The sequence below is a fragment of the Chelmon rostratus genome, chromosome 9, assembly GCF_017976325.1.
Source record: "Chelmon rostratus isolate fCheRos1 chromosome 9, fCheRos1.pri, whole genome shotgun sequence".
Taxonomy (NCBI): domain Eukaryota; kingdom Metazoa; phylum Chordata; class Actinopteri; order Chaetodontiformes; family Chaetodontidae; genus Chelmon; species Chelmon rostratus.
Window position 1 is genome coordinate 26,078,725 of NC_055666.1, and position 25,991 is coordinate 26,104,715.

General features: G+C 42.9%; 1 protein-coding gene across 1 annotated transcript in view; it reads right to left on the bottom strand.

The window, feature by feature from the left end:
* The window catches only part of htr4 (5-hydroxytryptamine receptor 4), a 163,817-nt gene that overhangs the window by 48,222 nt on the left and 89,604 nt on the right, over window positions 1–25,991 (bottom strand). Inside the window, exons 5-7 of the mRNA XM_041944232.1 lie at window positions 6,219–6,372; window positions 1,976–2,189; window positions 1,582–1,936 (exon numbers count right to left, since the gene is read on the bottom strand). Of these exons, the coding sequence (XP_041800166.1) occupies window positions 1,582–1,936; window positions 1,976–2,189; window positions 6,219–6,372 (723 nt within the window). The remainder of the gene's footprint in view (window positions 1–1,581; window positions 1,937–1,975; window positions 2,190–6,218; window positions 6,373–25,991) is intronic.

Here is a 25,991-nt window from a genome sequence, read left to right on the forward strand (position 1 = left end):
TTAAACATCATACTCTTATCACTGTGGCACATGTGTTCTATGTTTAGAAACAGTAATAGGTTGGGAGAGTGATGAGTCAAGCATTGGAAAGTGAAGGCACCGGGAGGGTATTTACAGAGATAAAGTCACCTCTGACACATCTGGAAATAAATCACGTTTTATCACAATCAGCTGTTGCTACTTGCCATTTGACCCTATTGACCACTGTTCAGGAAATGTTAATGGCTGCATGCGGCGCAGATGAACGATAACTGCTCCCTCTGTTTTCTGTGAGATTGCTACTGCAACGTCCATGTGCAGAAATTATGAGGAGGTCTTGGTTTAAGTCGATAAAACAGCAAAAACTGACTGCAAGGGCGACTGTAGAGAATTAATAGCTAAAATGTGTGAAGAAGATTACAGCCACTGCTGGGGTTGAAACAGCTCAGATTTCAAAGGCGTGATAGTGTGTAATAAGAAAAAGTCATAATATGACATTTTGGCTGCAATAAGTTTGTATCATTATCAAATTCTTTTAATCTGTTCTCAAAATATTAGGACTTTATAACATGGACTGGGTGAATACTCGATTCTGATTGGCTGCAGGTTGTCCATTAAGTCCTGATAATGGACACCTACTAAGTAGTTCCAGTAAACTGTCTGTTCTTAATGAATGTGTTGGCTTCATATCAGCCTGTATATAAAATGAGTAACCATTGCAACAGGGACGCAGTCAAAGCCCCCGTTTACAATTAGTTGCAACGCATTAAGCTAACATCTAATTACAACAGTGAGTGAATTCAGCATTTATTTGAACGTATGTGGCGAACATGAACTTTTGTGACTGGGATGCAGCTGAAGAAAGAGAAACTGAGAAGAAAAGACAGAAACGGCAGAAAACAGGAGAAATAAATCAAACAGAGGATGAAAAAGACTGCAGCTGCAGACACCTCGACACATCTTATGCATGACACTGAGTGTAGTCCTTCAGTGTCCCTGAACGCCACATGATGGCAACTGTAGCAAACAAGCTGCAGGAAGTACACTGCCCCCTCTGGACTTACTGATGCTTTGAATCACGGGCCCGATCATCTCACATCCCATTCGCTATTCAACGCACTACTTCATTATTTGTACATAAAAAAAATGGATTCAGGTGCAGTGGCATTGCTGGATAGCAAGCTAGTCTCCTTTTAAAACATACTGTCAAATAAAATGTACTCAACCAAATGCAATGTTATGAACTTTGAATCTTTCCAGAATAACGTTGTTTTGTTTTTAACTGAGCTGTAAAGAAATATCTCCTGTTGCCATGTCATATCTAAAGTTCTTCCTGTTTACTGAAGCAGTGCACATAGTTCTGTGGTCATGTGTGTTCCAGGTATTAGTCAAACCCTCAAACTGAGTTATGACTTGTGAGAAACTGCAAAATGCATGAAAATGGAGAAACTTTTTTGTCTTTGGTAAGTGACTCGGTCACTGTGCATCAGGGGGTTCCGGCCTCTCCGTTGTCCTGATAATGATCAGCTCATCGTGCATCATCTCTTACTTATCTCAGGAAATGACCACTTCATCCCCAAACAATCAAAAGGTTTCACTTACTTGAGCACATGTGTGGAGCCGTTGATCTGCGTGGCTGTGCAGGGAGCGCCGGACCCCAGGATGGACGGCCTGCGGTACCTCTTCCTCCCACAGCACAGGATGATGAGGAAGGCACGGCGGAAGGACTTGTTGAGGAAGGCGTAGAGGATGGGGTTCAGCATGGAGTTGATGTAGCCCAGCCACAGGCAGGCCGCCCACAGCTTGTCTGGCACTGTGTAGTCTATAAAGGGGTCCACCACATTGGTGACGAAGAACGGCGCCCAGCAGAGGCAGAAACACCCCATGATGATGCACAGAGTCTTTGCTGCCTTAGTTTCTGTCCGCATGCGGTGGTTGCGCTGATGGTCAGCAGAGTCTGACGTGGTACCGGCACCGACGCCGGCGCCAGAAGTACCAGGCGCGCTGGTGCCGGCTCCCCCCGCCCGCTGCAGCATGCTGATCTGCAGGGCGTGTGCACGGGCAGTGACGTAGATCCTCTGGTAGGCCAGCACCATGAGGACCAGAGGGATGTAGAAGGCCACCACAGAGCAGGTGAGGGCGTATGGCTTGTTGACCATGAAGACACAGGATGTGGAGTTGCTGCCTTCGCTGTGGCGCCGCTGCTCAATCTGGTAAAAGAGGTCGGATCAGAGAGGACAGTCAGACAAGCTAAACGTCTCGTGGCACTAAAGACTCAAATGTTGGTCTGAGGATGGTATCAGAGGTGAACGGTGGACATTCAAGGACATTTGATGCTCAGTCAGTCAGGCTCAGCTCCACATTATCAGACTTAGTCTTAACATGCTGAGTCTGAGGGGATCTACAATGGCTAACAGGGAGTTAGTATGTCAGTCAGTAAGTAATATGACATTCTTCGATTGGATACTGGTCATATATGTGATTTTTTCTCATTTAAGTCAAGTTTGTGAATGAGATTTTGATAATTTTGAAGCCTCGCTGGACTGGCCGACACCACCATCACTAAGCCACACTGGTTGGTCGGCTCCAATCTGATTCTATTTACTCATTATCTAGCGAAAGTATAATGCACTGAGGTACCAGCTGCCACTGAAAGTAATCTGAGTACTGTAATGCATTCACAAACTGCCATCTGTAGCATCATTATCCTGTTCTTGGCTGACAGAAAATGTGTTATTTCATGCTCTGAAACAGATTAGTAGTACAGTCACGCACCAGTGACTCACTTCCGTCACACACATGCACGCTGGCACACACATCAGTTTAAGTAAAAGGTGGTATTTTGAGAATCCACAGTTTGTGGAGGTAACGTGCTGGACAGCTCTGCCCTGCTACGCCTCCAGACTCCACAACAGCCCACTCAGGATCCCACGCTCTCCTCCGCTGAGCCTCCACACTGAAAGGGGAACACAGCTCCTGAGGGAGAGGGAGGCTCGGCACGTCACCATTAATCACAGTGAGGTCCCAGCCCGGTTTTTCATCCGCTATCATCTCATCTCTGTGGGAAACTACGGCTCGGGGCGATGAGATGAGTAATACTGAGGCCAGTCCATATCGCTGCGAGGCCAGACTCCCTCACGTGTGAAACTGGAGTTCTTTTATGAATGGCCTGACATGTTGAAGCGCAGCATGTTCAGTGGGAGCGTTAAGGTTACCTGTCCTGCTGCATGAACGCACACAATGATAAGAAGTATGGAATAACAGGACAAAATAGTGTCTGTTAGATTTATTCCAAATAAATAACCCTGGAAGCAGTTCTTGCCACTGATTCTCCCTTAATCTTCTGAACCGTGGAAAAAAAACGCCTTCATTGAAAACACCGTAACATTTTTTATGAATCATCTCTGGAAAATTGGATGGATGTTGTTCCAAACCTCTTTGAAGCTCCAAAGTCTTTAGGTGCAACATGTGGGAAATTCTTCACACCTTATAAGCGTCAAGCGGTTGCTAATTAGCTGAGCGTGCTACGACACAGAAACACTGTAATGAGGAATGAGCTGATGGCTGAAGATGTTATTTTATGATCCATTTGTGGATGTAAACGCTAACTTAAAAATGTAAAGTCTGTCATCTGTTTTGGTTTCACAACTTCTTTGTTAATCAAAGCTTTTTAAATCAATGATAGAGAGCAATCAATCATTTACATGAACACACTGTATATCCACAAAGAGTGTCTGAAAATGAATTTGTTTAGTTGGTCCATCTGATTTTAAATTGTACGTCAGAAACAGTAAACTGTGCAGTTCAAGCCGTTCTCTGTGCATTAATCTGCTGACTACAAAGGAACTCACTGATGGGTTTGATCTGAAAATACTGAAATAGCTCTGAAAATTATTTTAGCATGTTATGACAAGCTGAATAAAAAAAAGCTTTTGCCAATAAATAAAGAAATGCACTTCTGCTGATGAATACTATTGAACCCCTGGCAGTTGCATTTTATTGCTAATTCCATCTTCTACATTATATTGCTCATATTTTGTACTTACATTGCTTAGATTTGGCACTTTTTTTTATCACTGTTACTTTACATTTCTATCTCATTCCTGTCTTATTTATTCTCTGTGAATATGCTGAGTCATAAATACAAATAAAGTTCTCGAATGTTGAATGTTGAAGAAGGACTAAGATGTTTAACTAAAGCAGCAGTAACACAGTGTAAATGTGTACTTAACATTTCAACATTTCATTAAAAGTTAAAGTAGAAAAGCATTTGCATCTAAATAAATATGAGAATATATCCGAATAATACACATTAACTTACTAGAAATGAATTATTGATCTGTGTGTTTTTACTCTAATGGTGCAGCTTGTAAAGGTGGGGCGCAATTAAATTGATTGATATACTGCTGGATAGCTTGTGAATATCCCCCCAGGGATCAATAAAAAACAAAGGTTCTTATCATAACCTATAATAATAGAGCATAATTTGTCTGTTGATTATAATTTTTTTGTCTTTTTTTGTTAATCTGAATCTGCAAAGTAAGTTATCAAATAAATGTAATGGAGTAAAAAGTACAATATTTGCCTCTGAAGTTAAGTACAAAAATACTCTAGTAAAGTACAACTACCTTGAAGCTGTACTTGTAAGGAACTAAATGTGGTTACTTCCCATCGTTTAAAGTTTTGTCATGTCCTGGTTTAAATCATCAGAGTGGCCGAGTCTAAATACACAATGTGAAGTGATGTGTATTCACACAGTGGTGTGTGTGTGTGTGTGTGTGTGTGTTTGTGTGTAGCTGCACCTGAGTTCTGGTTGTTGTGTTGAGTTGTGCCAAACTGACTGGCTACTCAGAATATTCAGCAGCTTTAATTAGACCCAAAGAGAGACGCTGCCACCGCCGCTGCTCAGTGCGCTAACTTTACACCGCTGTTAACTTCTGTGTGTGTGTGTGTGTGTGTGAGTGTGTGTGTGTCACTGCCAACGCTGCCAAAAATGAATCAGTCAGTCCTCCTGTTGACAGTCAGCTCGGAAGTAACTTTCAAAGGCAGACCGGGGCGAGCGAGGTTAAGTGGCTGGGGGACTCTCTCTCTCTCTGTCGTTGTCTGCACACCTGTCTGCCTGTCTCCCTCCTCCTCTTTCTACCTGTCTCTCTTCGTCTTTGTGCCTGTCTCTCTCTCTGTCTTTTTTTATTCATGCCACTCATCTTGTCTTTCACTTTTATTCACTGATTTGTCCTTCAGACTTCCACTCATCGCATGCTGTATATGTTCAGGAGTTTGGGCAACTTTATATCATGTTTACATGTTTTGTTCCATTTTTATCTTGTCAGACTTTTTGTACAAACTGCTTCAAAACAAAAGCATATGAGGCAAAATATCAAAGAGGCAGGACGGTGAAAAACAAGAAGTGAAAAGTGAAGGAATATACAGGAAGTGAAGGGTTTTAAAGAATGCTAATTGAATTGGATTTTCGGTGTGTCGTGCAGTGCCTCATAATAATAACTAAACTTTTAGACTGAATTACTGGCAGTCAGTGGATAGAGGCCAACGCTGGAGTAATTTGCTCCCTGTGTTTTGTCTTTGTTATGAGACGGACTGCAGCCACTTTTAACCATCTGCATCAGAGTATAATGAATCACAGTAATCTAGTCCTGAAGACACAAAAGCATGGATTAATTTCTCTGCACTTTCAAATGATAAAATATGTCTGATTTGAGGTCTTTGAGCTCTCTCTTTGGGATCTATCAATAAGGACCTCTGGAGCTCTTTTTGTTGTTCTGCTTTAAGCATCATGAGGTGGAAGCATGTTTGTATTCTTACTCAGTCGTTCCTGTGGCTCGTGACCCCTTGATACTATTTCAGTCTTAACTTCTGAATGAAGTTAAGAGCAGCTCAGACTGACTTTTCCTGCTTGTATTCTTTAATTTGAAGAACTTTTAGAGGCCTGAGGCCAATCAAGTACCCACTATTTAACAAGACAAGATCAAACTTTACGTTTTCCTTCCCTCGTTTCTCACTTGATGCCTACTGAAGGAATGAGATGCGGATGAGAACACTTTCTCCCCTCCAGGAAACTGCATTTTTCACTCCTCAGCAATGTATTACCATCATAAACTTGCATATCCTGTGGAGATGCAAAGTAATTTTGGCTTCATCTCCATCCAACCCAAACTCCTGAGCACACACACACACCTGGCGTACACACACACACACACACACACACACTCTACAGTGCTCACCAGGTGGTTGATGCCGATGCTGTTCCAGCCTTGCATGATGGGCAGGAAAGAGATGAAGGTGGGAATAACCCAGCAGCCGCCGATCATTAGAGCCACTCGCATGGGCGTCATTTTGTTCCGGTAGACCAGCGGCTGGCAGCAGATAGCGTAGTACCTGTGGACAAATGATGGGAAGGGGATAACCAATCAAGTCGCCCATACAAGCAGGGCTGGCAGCAGGTAAAAGAAGCTACTGATAAAACATATCTGTGAATGAAGCTCTTTGCAAAACTTTTCCAGAAGTGAGAGGCATTTCATTTATTTTTTTCCTGCAAACGTGCAATAAGTGAACAGCATCAGAGATTTTAACTCAAGCATCAGTAAAAAACAAGCAAAAAGCCAACAGTAAGGACCACGTTTGTGATTGCACAAAGGGACGCAGTTGAAATGCTTGTTTATTTCCGGTGTTTTCTGCTGTCAATCAGACCCTCTGCTTTTGTCTCTTTGTGAGTTTTTGGCAAGACAAGAGGGCGTCGCTGCCAACGCATTTGTGAAAATATGCTAACCACAAATAATGAAGCACTAGAACATTTTCAAAAATGTCTCCCTCCCTTTTTCCTCATATCTCCTTTTCCTCTCTCCTCCTCTCAAAACTTCTCTCATCATCGCTCTCTCTTTTTATACTCCAGCTTTTATTCCTTCATCTCTCCATCATTTCCATTACCCTTCTCTCTGTGCCATCATCTCTCACCTGTCCGTTTCAATTCCACTCGTTTTTTCTGATTCTTTCATCATTCTCTTTCCTTTAATCTCCACTTTTACTACTTAGAAACAAGCAGTTCCTCTTCATGTCCCTATATCTAAAGTTCATCTGATATCTAAAAATAAAGGATGACAGGAAGTAAAAAGCTGGCGTGTCATCATCATCATCGTCGTCTCTATCTGTGGACTCATTTCCTTGCACTGACTGTTAGTTGCTGCTTTGCTGCTGGAGGCAGGACGTTCAGTTTGTCTGTCAGCAGCATCCCATCACTTGTCCTCCATGACAGTCTCCAGCTCTTTAAGTGACTGATGGAGGAGCTGGCTGCAGATACACTCTGTCAGGTGATGAATCTGGTGCTATACTCACTACAAACCTTTTAGGGCCACTTTTTAAGCCTGCGAGCGAGTGTTTGCTACTCAGTGTGGAGTATTCCTTTAAAGAACATTTAAAAACAACAAATTCACTCACTCTGACCCAGATCTGTCTTTTCTATTGTCCACTTTCTTCCCATCTTATAACACTCTGCCTTTATTTTTAGCCATGCCAGCTATCTTTCTCTCTTTGATGCCAAAAAACAAAGCTTGGATTTTAACTCTTTGTCTTTTCAGATAAGTGAAATAAACTGGATTTCACCTGTTTCCAGTGATCCCGTACAACAGGATTATCTTCAAACAACAGAAACTCAATGAGCACTTTTCCATTCAGATTTATCTTTGTGTATATCTGCATCTGTCTCACTTTATTGTGACTTAACACACACGCATCCTCTCTGGCTTTGTTGTCAGCAAGTGTGTGTGTGCGTGTGTGTGTGTGAGCATGACATCAAACACTACAGCAGCATGCTGTCGGACAGCGATATCGCTAAAGCGACGCTGGCGCTAAACTGGATGAATGGAATCGCACAGATGACAGAGAAAAAGTATGAATGAGTGCAGGGAGAGGGGGAGGTACTGATAGGAGAGGAAGAAGAGACAGGCAAGAAGAGGAAAAGAGAAGGAGAGAAAAGGATGGAAAATGAATAGGAGGAGTGAAAAAGGCAATAGGAAGAGGGAAGCATGGGGAAAAGAGGGAGAGGAAAAAGAGGAAGAGCAAGAAACAGAAAAGGAGGAAGAGGAGGATAATAAACAGGGTGTCAGAAGACAGAGAGAGAGAGAGAGAGAGAAATCCCTTTATAGAAAAGGTCAAATGACAGATGCTGCATTGTTTACTGTAACAAATCCTCTTAATCTGCAATTTTACCTGGCCTGGTCAATGACTGTGTGTTTGTGTGTGTGTGTGTGTGTGTGTGTGTGTGTGTGTGTGTGTGTACCGACTGGGTGCTCAGACCTGGTCCAGTGTGATAGGAAACAGATGAAGTCGACCAAGCGAGCCACTCAGGCCTCCATTACCCCCTAACCTGATATGGCTACGTGTGTGTGTGTGTGTGTGTGTGTGTGTGTGTGTGTGCCTTTGCCTTATGTGTGTGTGCATGCACTCAGTCTTCTATTTGTCTGCATGCTGGCGTAGAGCTGCCTCCAGCTTTGTGTGAGTAGATGAGGGTCTACTGTATTGCTGTTTATTACTTTTACTTCTTGATTCTAACTGTAAAACAGTCACATGAATAAATATGATTTACTTTTTTAATCCCATTCAAATGTTTCTATTCTTAAAACTTAAATTTTAATGTTGTTATGCTGTTTTAATGTTTGAATGCATTTTAGAAAGTACTTTAAATTGCCTTTGTGTATGAACTGTGCTCATTTTTACTAAAGGCCCTGCACACCCACACAGGTCATTGTAATTACTTTGGCCCAGTGTGGAGTTTGATGGAGCTTTGCTTGGAATTACAAAATGTGACCAAACTTTAAGATCGAATACAGCGATAACGGTATAAAACTAACAAACCCAACAAAACCAAGAGGAGATTGAGGGAGCTGCCCATCAAGTAAAATCTGTACACTCTCACACAGTCACAGTGGAGGGGCTTTAAATAGTAAAAACATTTCTGAATGACAAACTGGAATTATCCCCCCTCTCAAAGCTTTTTGCCTCTGTTACTTCCTTGTTTTGGTTTTCAGGCACATTAACTGCACGGTTCAGTCTCAAAGCTCAGATCAAACCCATTTCCAGCAGAAGCAGCAGGCAGCTGCTTTCAGCTAACACACTAAAAACTCACTGTATGCAACCTGCCAAGCGACAAGTAGCACACACACAAAGTCAGAAACTACAGCCGCTGGTGAGGAAAGTCGGACATCTGGCGGCTAAAGAGCCGGACCTTTTTCTCGGGAGTTGACATCAGGTGGACACAAGCTCGACTCCAAATTAATGCTAATGTTATTGTATGTGTACTGTCTGCTAACAGCTATAATATGCTGTTTGCTCTGTGCTTGTTTTATTGAGTTTTCATCCAAATGTCATTAAAAAGTAAATTAATGCAGCTTTAAAAACACTCATATACAAATACTTGAATAATCAGAAGAACTACAGACAGTTTAATTACATAATAATCAATTCTGTAGCTGCAGCTTTCCTCTGATTTCCTCTGCACAGCAACTGAATTTGCCCGTTCCTATAACCTTTGCTTATTGTCAGAGGGTTGACTGAACAGTGTGCTCTGCTGCAGCAGTATTAAAGCTAAACCATCGTCAGTCACAGTTGATATTTTGCAGTCTCCCCTGCCAGGTCCTACCTCATTACCTACTCGCGGTGCGTGGCATTTCACAGCCATCGGTAATTTGGAGTGGCTGTGTGTGGTCTGCATGTGCTGTGGCATTAAAAAAGGTCAAGAGACCCTCTCTATTTGAATTGCCAAAATAGTTGTGTTAAAAGGTTGCAAATGGATTCTTTAAGTGTGGATGTGGAGGTCTGAATGACACAAGTCCAGCCACACGAACACACACACATGCACAAAAGCACAGTGTGCATGCACCCCCCCCCCAGATGTTTAAATGGGTACAAAGAACCGACAGTATGCATAGATGCACAAAGGCACACAAACACCCGCACACACATTGACCCGAGGAAGATTAGAAGCAGACGTAGCTGAACTTTAAATGGTCGCCGCTTCTTTTGATCCACAAAACATTTGTTTATTTCTGACATTTTTATTCAGATGCTTTTTTCTGTGTATGGAGAGAGCAACACCTCACACCCTCCACACTGCCCACTGAAGTTTTCACATTCACCTTCACTTTGAAAACAGAAGAAAACAGCTTTGTATAAACAAGCTTCACTTTGATCACGAAAACAACTGAGGTGAGTGAAAAATACATCCAATTAAAAGATAGTTTGTACTACTGTATATAATTGTCTTTTATGCTTTAAATTTATAATAAATTTGCTTCCACCAGCAGAAACTGATGCAAGATGTGTGCTAACACACATTAAACATGCCGCAAATTCAATAAAGCTATTTTACAAAAGAAAAGTTTTTCTGAGGTAATAATTATTTTAACTGCTGGATCGTGCTCATACCTCAAAATTCTCCATTGACACCAGCATAAAGTTCAAAGTAGACACTTTTCATATCGAGCAGGTCTAGACTGTAGTCTTTACTGTACAAGGACCCAGCTATTCCCCCATGAGGAAGCAGCTGCAGATGGCGGAGAGGAAAAACTTCCTTTCAACACTCAGAAACCTCAAACAGGACCAGACTCTACAGGTGTGCATTCACCTGCCTCGACCTCTTTAAAAGTGTCTCTTCTTTGAGAGAAATCTCGTTAAGAAGCATGAGGATTCAGCCGGGGAACTAATCTTCACATTAATAACACATGAAACAGAATATCTTAGCAAAGTCATCAATAGCAAAAGCTCCAACGCAGAAGGAGGAGGAGGTTGGGAAGGTGGAGGAAGCTGCAGCAGCCAGAACTGGTGACATGAGCAAAGGCCAGTAGGGACAACTGAGTGACCCCATCTGGGTGTTACTGGTCAAAGCAGCTGACAAATGAGGCAGTGATGGCGAAGCATAAACGAAACAGCTGATGCATGAAGGACTTCAGTACTCTGCCTGAACTGATGTTACGCTCCATTAACAGGTGACAACAGAAGACTTTACAGTAGAATCAGGGTGTGACAGCTGCATTTATGAAGTCTGGGGTAAAAAAAAAAGGGCAAAATATAATATTGTTGTGATAAGAACTTTAACTATGACTCACATTTTCTATAGCTGTGTCTTTTCTCTGGCGTCGCTTGGACCAGTAACCACATCACAGAGGAGCCAGATCACCCACAACATCATAATCTCATTGGTCTGGGTTTTTTCAGTCCAGCTGATCAGACTGATTTGATCCACCTGGGGCGCCAGGTGGATGCAATTAATGCCATGTCGGGACAGAAGGCCAGCACCACTTCTGGTATGTGTCAAACTGTGGCTTCTTCTATGCGTTTAGGCCTTTCGTCCAAACACAAACGCAGTTCTAGGTCACTGAAAATGGAGCTTTTGCAAAACCTTCCTGGGTGAAGATATTCTGAGGCTCTGTGTTACAACTGTGGTTGTAAGTAGTTTTATATAGCTGTGTGTTTTCCCTGTTCGCTCTGTGTGTGCTTCCTTTTAAGTGCCTAGTTGATATGCAAACGATGCTGCGCCATAACCCGAAGCGGATTGGCGGACATGGAAGCAACATCTTTCATAAAGCGGAGGAGGACGTCACCCAGGGGGCAGAGTGGGTCAGATGGGCGGAGCCATTCTTCGCTGAGTCAACGCGCACACACACCGATCGAACCGGCATTTTCCTTTGTCTCAGTTATCCAGTGTATTGGGCAAATTTGAGTGAGCCACGACTTTGTGTTCAACCAGTTTTCTCCTGTTTTTGTTAGAAAGGGAGGTTAGAATTTGTGTTTCATTTTGATCTTTTTATTTGCTTAGGAAAGTGGTAAACTCCCTAAAAGTATAGCATGGTTTTGTTTGTTTTTTTGGCGTAGGTCTCACTCCTAAATTAATTTACACATTATTTCAGATTTGTTTTGTTCATCTCTGTGTCCCAGAAAAAAGTAACTATTGTTATAAATAAAAATTATATATTAATTATACCGTGAAAACGCGCTTGGTGTGACTGTGTGAGACCAGTGAAGGATGGCACCTTCATGTTATGTTCAGGTACCCCTAGGCTGGGCATAACATGAATTGGGGGCTCGTCCTTTGTTTTCTCGCTTTGTGTCGCGCTTAGTTTGGTGAGTATTTTCTTCTGGTTGGTATTTTTTTCTTTTGTGTGGGAGGAATTAGTAGGGATGGCTGATTTCTCTATTGATGATTTTGCTGACAATCCCTCTTGGGAAAAATTCGATCACTGCAAAAAAGCACATTTGTTAGTTATTGCCAGTCATTTTGATATCGATGTGTCTTACACTGCCCGGAAACCAGAAATGCAAAGTATAATAGGCAAACAGCTGGTGGACACCGGTGTGCTTCCAGCCAGAGGGGGGGTGAGCGAAGCGGTCCTCAGAGCGCCGCAGGTGGAGGCAGTGGAGCCTAAGGGCCCTGCTGAATTACCTGCGGGTGTGGATCACAAGCCAGCCGCTGGTTCTCTGGTAGGCTTGGCTACAGAGGATCTCCGCCTAACCCTGGCAATCAAGGAAGCTGAGGTACAAAACCGACAATTGGAAGTGCAGGCGATGCATCTCCGCATCCGAGCCCTGGAGCTGGAGCGCGGCCAGCCTGCCGTTCACACGTCGGTGTCCAGTCAGAGCTCTGCGTCTGTTTCCTCAGGTGGGTTTGACATGAGTAAGCACATCGCATTGGTACCTCCGTTTCGGGAATCCGAAGTGGATTCATATTTTAGCGCTTTCGAGCGCATAGCTGCTGCCTTAAACTGGCCTACAGAATTTTGGTCCTTGCTGCTGCAATGCAAACTTGTGGGTAAAGCGCAAGAGGTCTGTGCCAGTTTATCAATAGAGCAGAGTTTAGATTACGCCACTTTGAAGAAAGCTGTGCTGCAGGCCTATGAACTTGTTCCTGAGGCATATAGGCAGAAGTTCAGGAACCGTGAGAAAAATGCCAACCAGACTTATGTTGAGTTTGTGCGCGAGAAAAGTGTGTTGTTTGACAAGTGGTGTCAAGCTTGTAATGTTAAAACTTTGGAGGAAATGCGTGAGTTAATTCTGCTCGAGGAATTTAAAAAATGTTTGCCGGAGCGCATCGTTGTATATTTAAATGAGCAAAAAGTTGCCTCTATAACTAAAGCAGCCGTCTTAGCTGATGAGTTCATTTTGACTCATAAGAGTGTGTTTTCGTTACAGTCATCTCGCGGTCAAAATCTTGTGCCTGAGCGGAGAAATGGATCACCGAAGCTTGCGCGGAAAAATGTTCCCACGGCTGCCGGTGACAGCCGCGAGTGTTTCTACTGCCATGAGCCGGGTCATTTAATTGCAGTCTGTCCAGTTCTAAAAAAGAAAAATCAGACCAAATCTAATAAATCTCCGGCGGGTGTGTGTCTAATAAAAACCGTGTCTTCACCTGAGGTGCCTTCTGCGCCTTCAGAATGTGAAATTTCTGAAATTGATGCGCGTTTCAAGCCCTTCGTTACGCAAGGCTTTGTTTCTGTGACCGGAGAGGGAAAAGATAAGGTGCCAATAAAAATCCTCCGTGATACGGCTGCCACTCATTCTGTGATGTTAAGTGATGTCCTGTCACTGTCGAACGAGACTTCGTGTAATTCTGATGTGTTAGTGTGGGGCATCGGGATGACTGTGCTGAGAGCCCCGTTGCATACGGTGTATTTACGGTCGCCGCTGGTGACAGGACAGGTAAAAGTAGCCGTGTGTTCGCGGTTGCCAATTTGTGGTGTCTCGTTCATATTAGGAAATGATTTAGCTGGAGGAAACGTTTTTCCTCACCCCGTGGTTGCCGATGTTCCGATTTCCGTCTCGCCCGCGTCCGCTCCTGCTGACCCCTCTGTGCCAAATCTGTTCCCTGTATGCGCCGTTACGCGCGCACAGGCTCGTAAGCTTGGTGAAATTGTGGATTTGTCTGAGTCATTCATGACTAATTTGGATGAGAGTGAGAAAACTTACTTTGCTGCAGATGTTGTAAAAACGGAAAATCAGTCCAAATGTAAAAATGACACTTCTTTGTATCCTGGTGACGCAGAGTTAAACCTGAATGTGAATCGTGACATGTTGATAACTGCTCAGAAAAATGATTCTACTTTAGCTCTGTGTTTTGCTTCTGCATTAGCTGCTGACAGCACGTCACCTGTTTTCTTTTTGGATAATGGGGTTCTGATGAGAAAGTGGAGTCCAAATTGTGATGAGTTACTTGCTGTTAACCAGATAGTCGTGCCAAAAGACTATCGCCTACAGGTTCTTAGCCTCGCACACGATTCTTGTTTAGCAGGGCATCTGGGTGTTAAAAAAACCTATCACCGTGTGTTGCGCAACTTCTTTTGGCCCGGTTTAAAAACAGACGTGGCCAAATACTGCCGATCTTGCCACACGTGTCAGCTTGCAGGCAAACCCAATCAGCCTATTCCGCCGGCACCTTTACATCCGATTCCTGTGCTTGGGGAGCCGTTTGAACGGGTGATGCTTGACTGTGTGGGGCCTTTGCCAAAAACTAAATCGGGGCATCAGTATATTTTGACCATCATGTGTGCTGCTACTCGATACCCACAGGCCATACCCTTACGCACGCTAAAAGCTAAACCTGTTGTCAAAGCGCTGATCCAATTCTTTTCAACATTTGGGTTGCCAAAAGAAATTCAAACTGATCAAGGCACAAATTTCATGTCTAAATTATTTGCTCAAGTGGTGAAAGAACTAAATATCAAACATCAGAAATCAAGCCCTTACCATCCAGAGTCTCAGGGTGCGTTAGAAAGGTTCCATCAAACGCTTAAATCCATGCTACGTAAATTCTGTTTGGAGACTAAGAGAGACTGGGATGAGGGTCTGCCTTTGCTTATGTTTGCTGTACGTGAAACTCCACAAGAATCTTTAGGTTTCAGTCCCTGTGATCTGGTGTTCGGTCACACTGTGCGTGGCCCGCTGCGTCTTCTTAAAGAAAGATGGCTGTCAGATTCTCCTCAGAGTGAGTGTAATGTTTTGGATTTTGTTAGTACTTTTCATGAGCGTCTCCATCATGTTTGTCAGCTGGCTCAGGAAAATCTGGCCCAGGCTCAATCCAAAATGAAGCATCGTTTTGATAAGAAGTCCTTGCTGAGAGTTTTCCAACCAGGTGATCAGGTTTTGGTGCTGCTGCCGCTGCCCGGATCCAGTCTGCAGTGTCGATTCGCTGGTCCATACATGGTAGAACGTAAAGTAAGCGACACCGATTATGTCATTAAAACTCCCGACCGCAAAAGAAAAACTCGGGTGTGTCATGTCAACATGCTGAAGCGTTGTTTCTCTAGAAATAATTCCCCTATGCCACCTTCTGATGTTCCTGTGCTGGTCATGTGTGAAGCTCCTCCATCCTATAATGCTTGTGATGATGGCTTAAAAGAAAAAAGTGGCTTAATGCCAGTTGCTCGTTTGCGAAATTCGGAGGTGCTGAGTGATCTAGAATCGTTTCTGTCCTATTTGTCTGAGTCTGCCAGAGCTGACATCATTCAGCTAATTAATGAAAATGTACGTATTTTCTCTGATCATCCCCGTCAGACTTCTGTGTTGTTTCATGACATCGACGTACAGGGTCACTCACCTATTAAACAGCATGCCTACAGGGTTAATCCGACTAAAAGAGCCTTAATGCAACAAGAGGTGAGTTATCTTGTCGAGCATGGGTTAGCTGTCCCGAGCATCAGTGCCTGGAGTTCGCCCTGTGTATTGGTTCCAAAACCCGACAGCACTCCACGGTTCTGTAATGATTACCGCAAGGTAAATGCCGTTACAAAGCCCGACTCCTACCCATTGCCGAGAATGGAGGACTGCATTGATCGGGTGGGTTCTGCCAAGTATGTGACGAAGCTAGACCTTTTGAAAGGCTACTGGCAGGTTCCATTAACTCCCCGTGCTTCTGAAATCTCAGCCTTTGTTACACCTGATGCTTTCCTCCAGTACACAGTAATGCCATTCGGACTTCGAAATGCTCCCGCTACTTTCCAGCGCCTTATGCATAAAGTGCTGGCTGGAGTGGCAAACTGTGAGGCATACCTGGATGACGTAGTCGCCTATTCATCCACATGGTCCGATCATTTGAACACATTGTCTGTTATCTTTCGTCGCTTAGAGCAGGCGTCTCTCACTCTCAACCTCGCTAAATGTGAATTTGGAAAGGGAACTGTGACCTATCTGGGAAAACAGGTGGGTCAGGGCCAAGTCCGCCCGGTGGCAGCTAAGGTGCAGGCTGTAGTTGAGTTCCCAGTTCCTCAGTCAAAACGTGCGTTACGCCGTTTCCTTGGCATGTGTGGGTATTATAGAGGTTTCTGTAAGAACTTTTCTGAGGTTGTTGCTCCTCTCACTGCCCTTGTTAGTCCATTGAGGAGTTTTGTTTGGACCCCCGCTTGTCAAGCTGCTTTTCAGTCAGCCAAGGCACTACTGTGTAGCTCGCCCGTTCTTGCTGCGCCCGACTTTACGCGCCCTTTCAAGTTGGAAGTGGATGCTAGTTTGTTGGGTGCCGGTGCTGTTCTTCTGCAGGAAGACGAGCAGAAAATTGACCATCCCATCTGTTACTTTTCTAAAAAGTTCAACAAACACCAAATAAACTATAGCACTATAGAAAAGGAAACCCTAGCCTTGCTGCTCGCCCTGCAGAATTTTGAAGTTTACTTAGGTTCTAGCTCACAGCCCGTGCAGGTTTTTACAGACCATAATCCTCTGGTGTTTCTCTCCCGGATGAGAAATTCCAACCAAAGACTTATGCGTTGGTCTATTCTTCTGCAAGATTTTAATTTGCAGATTAGGCATAAGAAGGGCACGGAAAATGTCTTAGCTGATGCATTATCTCGGTCCTCTTTAAATTAAATACTACAGAGGAGTATTTAATTCTTGAGGAAGGGAGTGTTACAACTGTGGTTGTAAGTAGTTTTATATAGCTGTGTGTTTTCCCTGTTCGCTCTGTGTGTGCTTCCTTTTAAGTGCCTAGTTGATATGCAAACGATGCTGCGCCATAACCCGAAGCGGATTGGCGGACATGGAAGCAACATCTTTCATAAAGCGGAGGAGGACGTCACCCAGGGGGCAGAGTGGGTCAGATGGGCGGAGCCATTCTTCGCTGAGTCAACGCGCACACACACCGATCGAACCGGCGTTTTCCTTTGTCTCAGTTATCCAGTGTATTGGGCAAATTTGAGTGAGCCACGACTTTGTGTTCAACCAGTTTTCTCCTGTTTTTGTTAGAAAGGGAGGTTAGAATTTGTGTTTCATTTTGATCTTTTTATTTGCTTAGGAAAGTGGTAAACTCCCTAAAAGTATAGCATGGTTTTGTTTGTTTTTTTGGCGTAGGTCTCACTCCTAAATTAATTTACACATTATTTCAGATTTGTTTTGTTCATCTCTGTGTCCCAGAAAAAAGTAACTATTGTTATAAATAAAAATTATATATTAATTATACCGTGAAAACGCGCTTGGTGTGACTGTGTGAGACCAGTGAAGGATGGCACCTTCATGTTATGTTCAGGTACCCCTAGGCTGGGCATAACACTCTGATTGCAGTGTTGATGTGTTTCTGTGTGCGCCGTTATCTCCTTTGTTTACTGTGGCAAAGGCGAGTCATGCCTTCGTCACAGTAATCAGTCTCAGCCTCAAGAGACTTGGTCAAAATGTGACCTTAATCACACTGACTGGAACAGTACTGTCAGTATCTTGTCAGTCATCGGCATCTGCTCCCTTTCTTCCAAAACACTTTAATCAATATTGGCAGGCTTGGACACTTTTGGTGCCGAATGATTTGAGAGGTGCCTCAGTCTCATGCAGAAGAGCGGCACAAAGGAGAAATCCAGAATAAAACGGAGAATGGATGCACACTAATAAAGCAAGAGGCCATTAATTGACGTAGCTTTCATTATGTTGGAGGTTTTCTTAAAGGCATCGCTGTTACAATGAGGTCAAGGCTCAGTTTGTCCTTTCAGTGGAAGTCTCTTGTCCTCAGACTCGACTTCACTGTCTTCAAAGAGCCCTTCAGCGCACTGTCGCTGCATTCCCTTTCTTTCTTTCTTTCTTTCTTTCTTTCTTTCTTTCTTTCTTTCTTTCTTTTAATTTTCTTTTCCTTTCTTCCCTTTCTTTTGTTTCATTTAGCCTCTTGAGCGAATGAGTCCTTTACGTAAACGCTGCGATTTCATTTTATACCCTATTTACTCCCCTCAGTCTCTGTCCTTTTTTATTTACAGCACCACGTCTCTCACTTCATTAACAAAATCCTTTATGAGACAGTGATGTCACAGCAGTATTCATCCTGCAAACTTCCTTAACGGGTTCAGGAAAAACGTTAAAATTAAACCAAACATCTACAATTTTATGGCAAGCAGCCAAAATAAATCTGCTGGTGAAGATCATTTTATATGACTGAAAGCTCCGGAGCAGCCACTGAGTGGCTGTGGAAAGATTGATTTCTTAAAACTAAAGAACATACTGACATCATACCAACCTACAGTTTCAACGTGTACATCTGCAGAATATGTCAAAAACATGAGAAAATACCAGGTGAAGGGCAGCTTTTCATTCCCTGTCTCTCTCTCTCTCTAAATGAGGTAAACAAAAATCACGTCATCGCCGTTATTAAAGGCACACGCAGCGTGGAAAGGTAGCGCTGGCAGCAGCAGCAGCAGCTGTCTGTGTGGACACCACACGCATGCGAGGTAGCCATCACGCACAGGCAGAGGCGGGCGAATCAAATTACGAAAACCAACTGACATGCAATGAACTTGGGAATTGTGGAGCCCAGGGGCAGCGGGGAATCTTTCCTGCTTGGCTTTAGAAAAATCAATACCAGCAGAGCTTTGGATTTAAAGTTTACATTTTTGTTGAAATTAAATTAGCTGTTTTGAAAAAATCAAATGAAATAATAAAAAAATGGGATTCTTTTGATGAGTTTAGACTATTGCTTTTTATTTAAGAACACACTCGAAGGCTGTTTTAATGTGTGTGTATCATTTCTATATTGTAATGTCCTCAGAAACAGTGCTACAAAGCAGTACCCATCCTACAAACTCACATTAACAAACAAACAGGTTATACATAATTTTGACAATATGATCATCAATATGTGTAATCGAGTAAATATGAAAGCATTAATTAATATTCAAACTGTTTGGATATCTATCTCTGTGTCTCTGCGTCACTTCATGCAGCTCTCAGTGCTCCTGCTCTTCAGTCTAAATGTCTCTTGTGTGTTTTAGCCTTTTGACTGAATGTCTTTGTGCTGGAGCATCCTCCTCGTGGCAGTTCTGGTATTTTTAGTCTTAATTCATCTCCATTCCGCCCTTTTCAGCATCTTCGTCTTATTGTGGATGAATGAGAAGCTTTTTCCTGCAGCTGTTCACTTATTTTCTCCATTCTCTCACGTTCTCTCTGTTTTATCCTCCATTTCCCCTTCTTTTCTCTCGGTATCCATCTCTTTTCTTTCTCTTTCTCTTTCTGCCGCGTACACAAGCTTGTGTTGTCTGTTAGCCAAGTTCTTACAGCAGAAAAACACCGGAGGCAACAGATGTTTCCTTTTCTACGAGGATGGAGTGACGTTTCAAGCTGCCTCTTCTCTTCTGCTTTTTTCCAGTTCAGTGTTTTCTGTTTTTCAGTGGTTGTATTTTGACCTCTGACCTGCCTCAAGGTCGGCTGAGAAGACAGTCACAAGAATCAAAGACTGAGATGAGGAAAAGGTAAAAAGCCTTTCTCACAGCAGCTCCTGTGACATGTGACAGCAGGAGTAGAAGAAAAGGTCGATTGCCAGTGACTCCCAAAACAGCGACAGGTGTACCAGACCTTCGCTGTCACATGGTTAACAGTGTGAGACAGTTGCAGTTTTTTAAGATAAAATAAATCAACGCTGACTTTCGGTTTCAGACTTTTCAGCAGTCCACCAGGTGAAACTTCACCCGACTTCCTCCTTTGTTCCTCTCATAATTACTACAGCCACTAGAGGTCGCCGGCAAACGATAAACACAAATATGGGTTGTAGCAACGCGCTTGCACTGATTATCTATTTGGCTGTTTTCCTGTTGAGGGCAGGATGAAAAGTCTCAGGTGTTTGATGGTTGAATTCTGCAGTTGCTTTGATTTCAAGGTCCTGAAGTGATGCATGCTGGCTCACTGGGACTCCTGAATACAAGGGAGCTTTGTCCTGCTGTGAAAAAGCCTGCTGCAGGAGTTCAAATGAAGGGTCTACTTTATTTGTATAGCACCATCCAGTACTGAAAGTGCTTTATGGGGGCATAGAAATACATTAACAACAAGACAAACTGCATTTAAATAAACACATAAATAGCTAAAGATAAGCTTAAGTTGAAGATTTGTACATCTACATGCCGCCTCCTGCACACCTGACAGAACAGACTCCCTTTTTAATCAATAAAAAGGTGCTATACGCATGTTAACACAACCCAAAGAGAGATTTTACACTGTTTTCTTCAGTTTTGCACATTGTGCATATCTACAGTGACTGTAGTTTCAGCACCGCCTCCTGAAACAAAGACAGACCTCATGATAGTGACGTTTCCAATGAAGCTAAATAAGTTGTAAGTCCAAAAGCTTTGAGTTCTGAATCACCAACGTCATCATGGGCTACTTCCGAAATGTATTTTTACATTAATGATACTAACAGTGACAATTAGTGAATAATGGTGATAACGATGAACTTAAACTGATAAATTAATCCCATGTCCTTCCTGTCTGTGTGTCAACGTGTCCTTAAGCAAGATGCTGAACCCACAATTGTCCCATATTTGTGTGTATATGGAGAAAGAAAAGCTGTCAGTCAAATTCATGTATGTAAATGATTTTCCCTCAGGGAAGTAATCAGGAACATCTTGCTAAGATGCACCCGAGCAGACGTGAAACCGATAAGGAAAAAAATCTTAATTAAAAAAGAAAATGATCTACGTGGCGTGTTGGTGAGCCAGTTTTTGGCTGAGATCGCTGGCTGAATTTCCTCAACAGCTGACCGAGTCAAACTGATTAAACTACTCACTTTGAAGAATATGGCTGCCGCCACCACAAACATGGCATACCTCATTGATGTTTATGCCATGTTGTGTTTCTGTAACGCTCTGTCAACAGCTCGACGGAGCATTCGTTTCGGGGTCAGGACATATTTTCTACATACCGAACGCAGTGACAATGTTTGACAGCTGTAAAAAAATAAATAAAATGGCAAAATGAGGGATGACAGTATTTACATGCAGGTATAAATGTACCAGAAATGTTTGTCATTTTTGTTTTTGAGTTTTTCTTTCCTGTGAATTCTTTTATGTTAAGGTTTCATATTGTTTCCGTCTGTGTTTATGCTCCTTCTCTTCCAGTGAACAGATGCTTCCCTTCAGAGATTCAGAATATACTTGGAAATATGTGGGTTTTTTTTTTTTCATTCCTGGTCTATTGTCTTGTTTTGTTCTTTTCTCATAAAATCTGTTTTATTCAAGATGCTGGAAGCAACAAATGACATCAACAGCCGCCCTTACCTTCCCCTCTCCTCTTTCTCGAATAGCATAAACATGTTGGAAGCGATTCTTTCCATCAGCGTTTCGCTCAGTCGTCACCAGAAACTTTTGGTTCTGTTTGTGTTGTAAGAGCAGCGCTGCCTGTTAAATCAGTCCAGCACATTCCCCTGCAGATTTGATTATCCTGTTAGCGGTGGTATTGATTGTTTGTGAAAAATAAATTAATCTCTCAAATGAATAACATATTGATTTGCTGGTGTAAAGAACAACACAGTGTCCCTCTCACTGAAGCTCATTTCATGAAGTTTCTTGGGACAATGCAACACGTTCTCATCCCAGGTGGTCAAACACAGACATCGTCTTATCACGTCTGTTTGAGACAGTGACAACAGAAAGGTGAGGCGGTCACCGACACTGGTTGTGGGTTAATCCATCCGTTGAAAAACTGCATCCCACTAACATCAAAAAGATGTCGCCTGGCTGTGTTATAACCAGACTCAGACCCGAGAGTTGAAAAGTTGAACGCAGAATATCACATTTCCTGTTTTTACATCACGTCTTTTTCTGCCCAGAGGGGCAGAAAACAATCTCCTGCTTGATTCATGACGTAAAAAGGTTTGTGAAGGAGTGAGGAGTGCAGCTTCATGCTCCAACAGCACTTCAATCACAACCATACTTTCACTGTTCTCCATCAAACCCCCTCGTTAAAGGCGGTCGGAGACACACGCGGTGCTGCTTTCAGTTGGTATTCACGTGTCGGAGTTTCTCTTCAGAGCACAAACAGCCGCAGAGGTCGGACCTCTGGTGAAAGGCTGTTTCTTCTGCCGTCCCGCTGAACCAAACTGCCAAAAGCTGTCTGAAGGCCAAGACTTTGAACTGCAGATCTGCCTGCACCTGCACCACAAAGGTGAGCAGACAAGTGACAGGGTTTTTATACCATGCCCAGAGCCATCATTCTGCTTCCATCTCAACTATTTAACCTTATTTGGATAAGAAAGGTTAACTGGACTACTGTTTTAAAGCTACTGCTGTGCTGCTTAAGACGAAAACAGTTTCAGTCACCCCCACAGGGAGCTGATGAGTAGGAAGATGAAGTCGTTTCACTGATGGAAGCAGGGATTCTTTGCCTCGCTTCTGGGCAGAGGATTCTTTGTTCAATATCTCTGCTCTGGCTTTCTCAAAAGGTCAAGCATTGAAAGTTGAAGACATCTTGAAAGTTGAGAGTTTCTTCTTCACTTTCTGTCCAACTTTTTTGTTGTTTCTACAGCTACTCTAACCTCCAGGCCTCCAGTAACTGCGGAGACGCCGTAAACACAGAAATTGAAAACACTTCAAGGAACCATATGGAGCCCAAAAAACGCTCCTCATGGACTCTTTTCAGGTTGGTGGTTTAAGGAAAATGAATTTCCAGATTGCAACAAAGTGGAGCCCAGGAAGCATCCTTGAGGAACGCCTCCATAAAGGTTTCATGAATACTGATGGATGAATACACACTCAATATACAGAGGTTCATCTGGGATTTCTTTTTTCTAGCAAGGAAATCCAATAAACACAGCTGAAGAGTCTGTAAACAACATCAATAATGCAGTCGTTAATTTCCCTCTGTCTGTGTGATTTCTTCTCTTTCCCTTTTATTACTTTGAGTTCAGTGTAACTCCGAGTCGCCTGCTTCTACTGACCTACTGTCGTAATATTCCTGTTTGCTTTTTCTGTGATTGGGAGTCTAACTCTGTAGTGTTTATTGCGTGCACTGCCAGTGAAAGAGCATTTCTTCTAAATTAAAACAAACTGAAGACTGTTTTAAGAGCTAACAGACAGCTTCTGACACAGAACTGTTTGCACCGTTAGATGGATGTTGCTGGCCCAAAATCTCAAACTGTCTGGGGAAATCAAGGCCTGTTTACCTCCCTGCACGGTCAAGGTGCCCTCACCCGAGGCGCTTAACCCCTGTTGTTCCTCCGGAGCAACTCAGTGGCTCTAATTAGCCTGTTTTGCCCTGACTTGCGTCTCTGGGGCAGAACTGCCTCTCAGGCCTCTTTCGCTAGGACTGGCAGAACTAAGACCCGACCACAGCCTAAACATGAGCCATGAAGAGATGAACAGCCTGAGAGGTTCTGCCTTAAGGGGCTCAGTTAAAGAACCAGGTTTTAGCTCCTCCACTGATAAATCATCTGTAATTTACAATTTTGCTGACTATTTCAGATTCATGCTACACAGTTTTAGATATTTTGATATATTTTTCTTGCAGACACCCACCACTTCACTTCTATTTCATTCATTTTTGTAGTATGAAAATCAATTAGCAGTCTCTTGGAACTTGCTAGAGTTGCATAAACCATACATGGGCGAAATTCCCATTGGGGACTGGGTTGAAAATGTCACTTTCCAGTTTCAGTTTTGATAATTGTGTCACGTCTTGCTGCCGTATTCCAGATAAGAGAAGCTCTGAGCTGATAGAAATGATGATATGCTCCTCAGCTTTAATTCCTACAGGGCGCTTACAGCAGATGAGCAGGACTGAGGGTTGCATGTGATTTTTTTACCCCCTGGATTTTGCCCCTAAGGTGACATAGATGTTGGCCTACACTTCGTTCAATCAGACTTGTAGGATCCTGAGAAAAAGACGTGCAAACCCCACTCAGGGTTGAAGGAGGGACTTAAACTCCTCTGCATGTTTTTCAGAAAAAAGAACAATCAACATTTTAATTTAGGACCGAACATCAATCAAAAGTCCAGATACAAGTCAGGCATATCTATTACGCACTAGGTCGTTTCAGTTTGAGTCTGTGAATGTGATTTTGAGTGGGGTTAATAATGCAGCCTGCATTGCATTATCTTTTTAATGTAACGTTGACACTTAATTTTCAGTGTGAAGGATCATGACTCAAGCAAGTTTCAAGAGTTTATAAATAGATATGTGAACATGAATGAACACCAATCTCTGCCTCGGACACACAAAAAGCCTTTCAATTTCTCAGCAGCATGTTTGCAACACAGTTACTGTAGACTTTTTTGAGTAAATGGGCTAAAACGGGCAAATCACTGGACCTTTAAGGGCAAGAACGTCATATCAAGCTCAATGGCCAACAATGAAAGACTGCACGGAGTTCAGCAAATGCTTCCTGTTCAAGTAAGGTTGAAACAAGCTCTTTTCTTCTCGGTGCTCTAAATCCATAATTCTTTGTTTGTGTGTCGCAGTGATAGCATTTATCTCACCCTGGCAGATGAACTTCTAAACAGAGAAGCAGTTCTGGTTCTGAGTTAATCCAGTGTTAAATCTGCCAACGCTTGTTTAATCTTTAGTGCCTTTGTTTCTGCTATTCTGCAGAATGTGAGTGTTTCTGTGTGTTTGCCGAATATTTAAAATACCCAACAGAACACACACACTGACAGACACAGTTAATCTGTGCTGGGACTCCAGACTCTCTCTTACATTTTGCTGTAACTGACTGACACTCTCATTAATTCTTGGTGTCATCCTGCAGTTTGACAGAAGAACTTTCAGACTCTCTGTCTGTCAGTCAGTCAGTCTGTCTGTCGCTTTTAATACAACCACAAACATCATCTCAAACGGCCTGACAACAAGTAATTACAGCTCGACTCTTCACAAGCTTCTCAGCACACGGAAATAAAACACTGAGCTAATATTACAGATGCTGTAGGTCTACTTAAGCCAACCTGTTCCTTAAATAAGTACATTTTATGGCAGCTGAGGAGTACTCTTAATCTATCACATTACCAGACCTCTGTTTTAATTAGACATTTGCACCTAGAAAAGCCACATGTGGTGACTGTGGTCAAAAGATTTATATTTCAACTATTCACGTATCAATTGCGTGCAATTTCATTTTAATTGAAAATAAAGTGTTTCTGAAAAAGGCTTTTGAAGATATTGAGGAGTATTACTCTGCTGTTTATTGCTCAGTGGGCACATTAAGATCATAGCAGGAGCTTTATTTACAGAATAACAACATATGAGGAGACAAATGCACTTTGTCAGCATCATTACAAGGAGCAAGCAGTGAAAAAAGGGAAAAGCATAGCTTCGACAAAATTGTTCTTGAGAGCAGCATCAAAATCAACAAAAGAAGGAGGCAATTAAAGTAAGTGGAGGGGGGAGATACAGTCTATGGGAGATGTGATATGATTCACTGGGGACAGGGGGAACTTGGGTGTAATGAAGGGTGATTGCCTCACTATAAATTGGAAATGGAAGTCTCAAGAATGCGGAGGCAGCTGAATGCGGAGGCAGCTGTATGTATAAAAGAGCACAAAGCTCCTCCGGCCAGATAATTGAATGAAGAGGCCATTTCCTCCTGCACTGCTGCTGAGCTTTGCATCTTCGGTTCGGCTAATTTGGAAAATTATCTTGTGTTTGTGGCTCTGTGAGCATCTATGATAAAAACACACGCACATGAGATGGAGCGGAAAAGATCTATAGGTCTATAACAGCTATACATGCTACAGTGAGAGGTCACAGACGTTTTCCTTGCATTCCTCCAGTCTGTTCCCTGTAGTCCTATTGAGGAC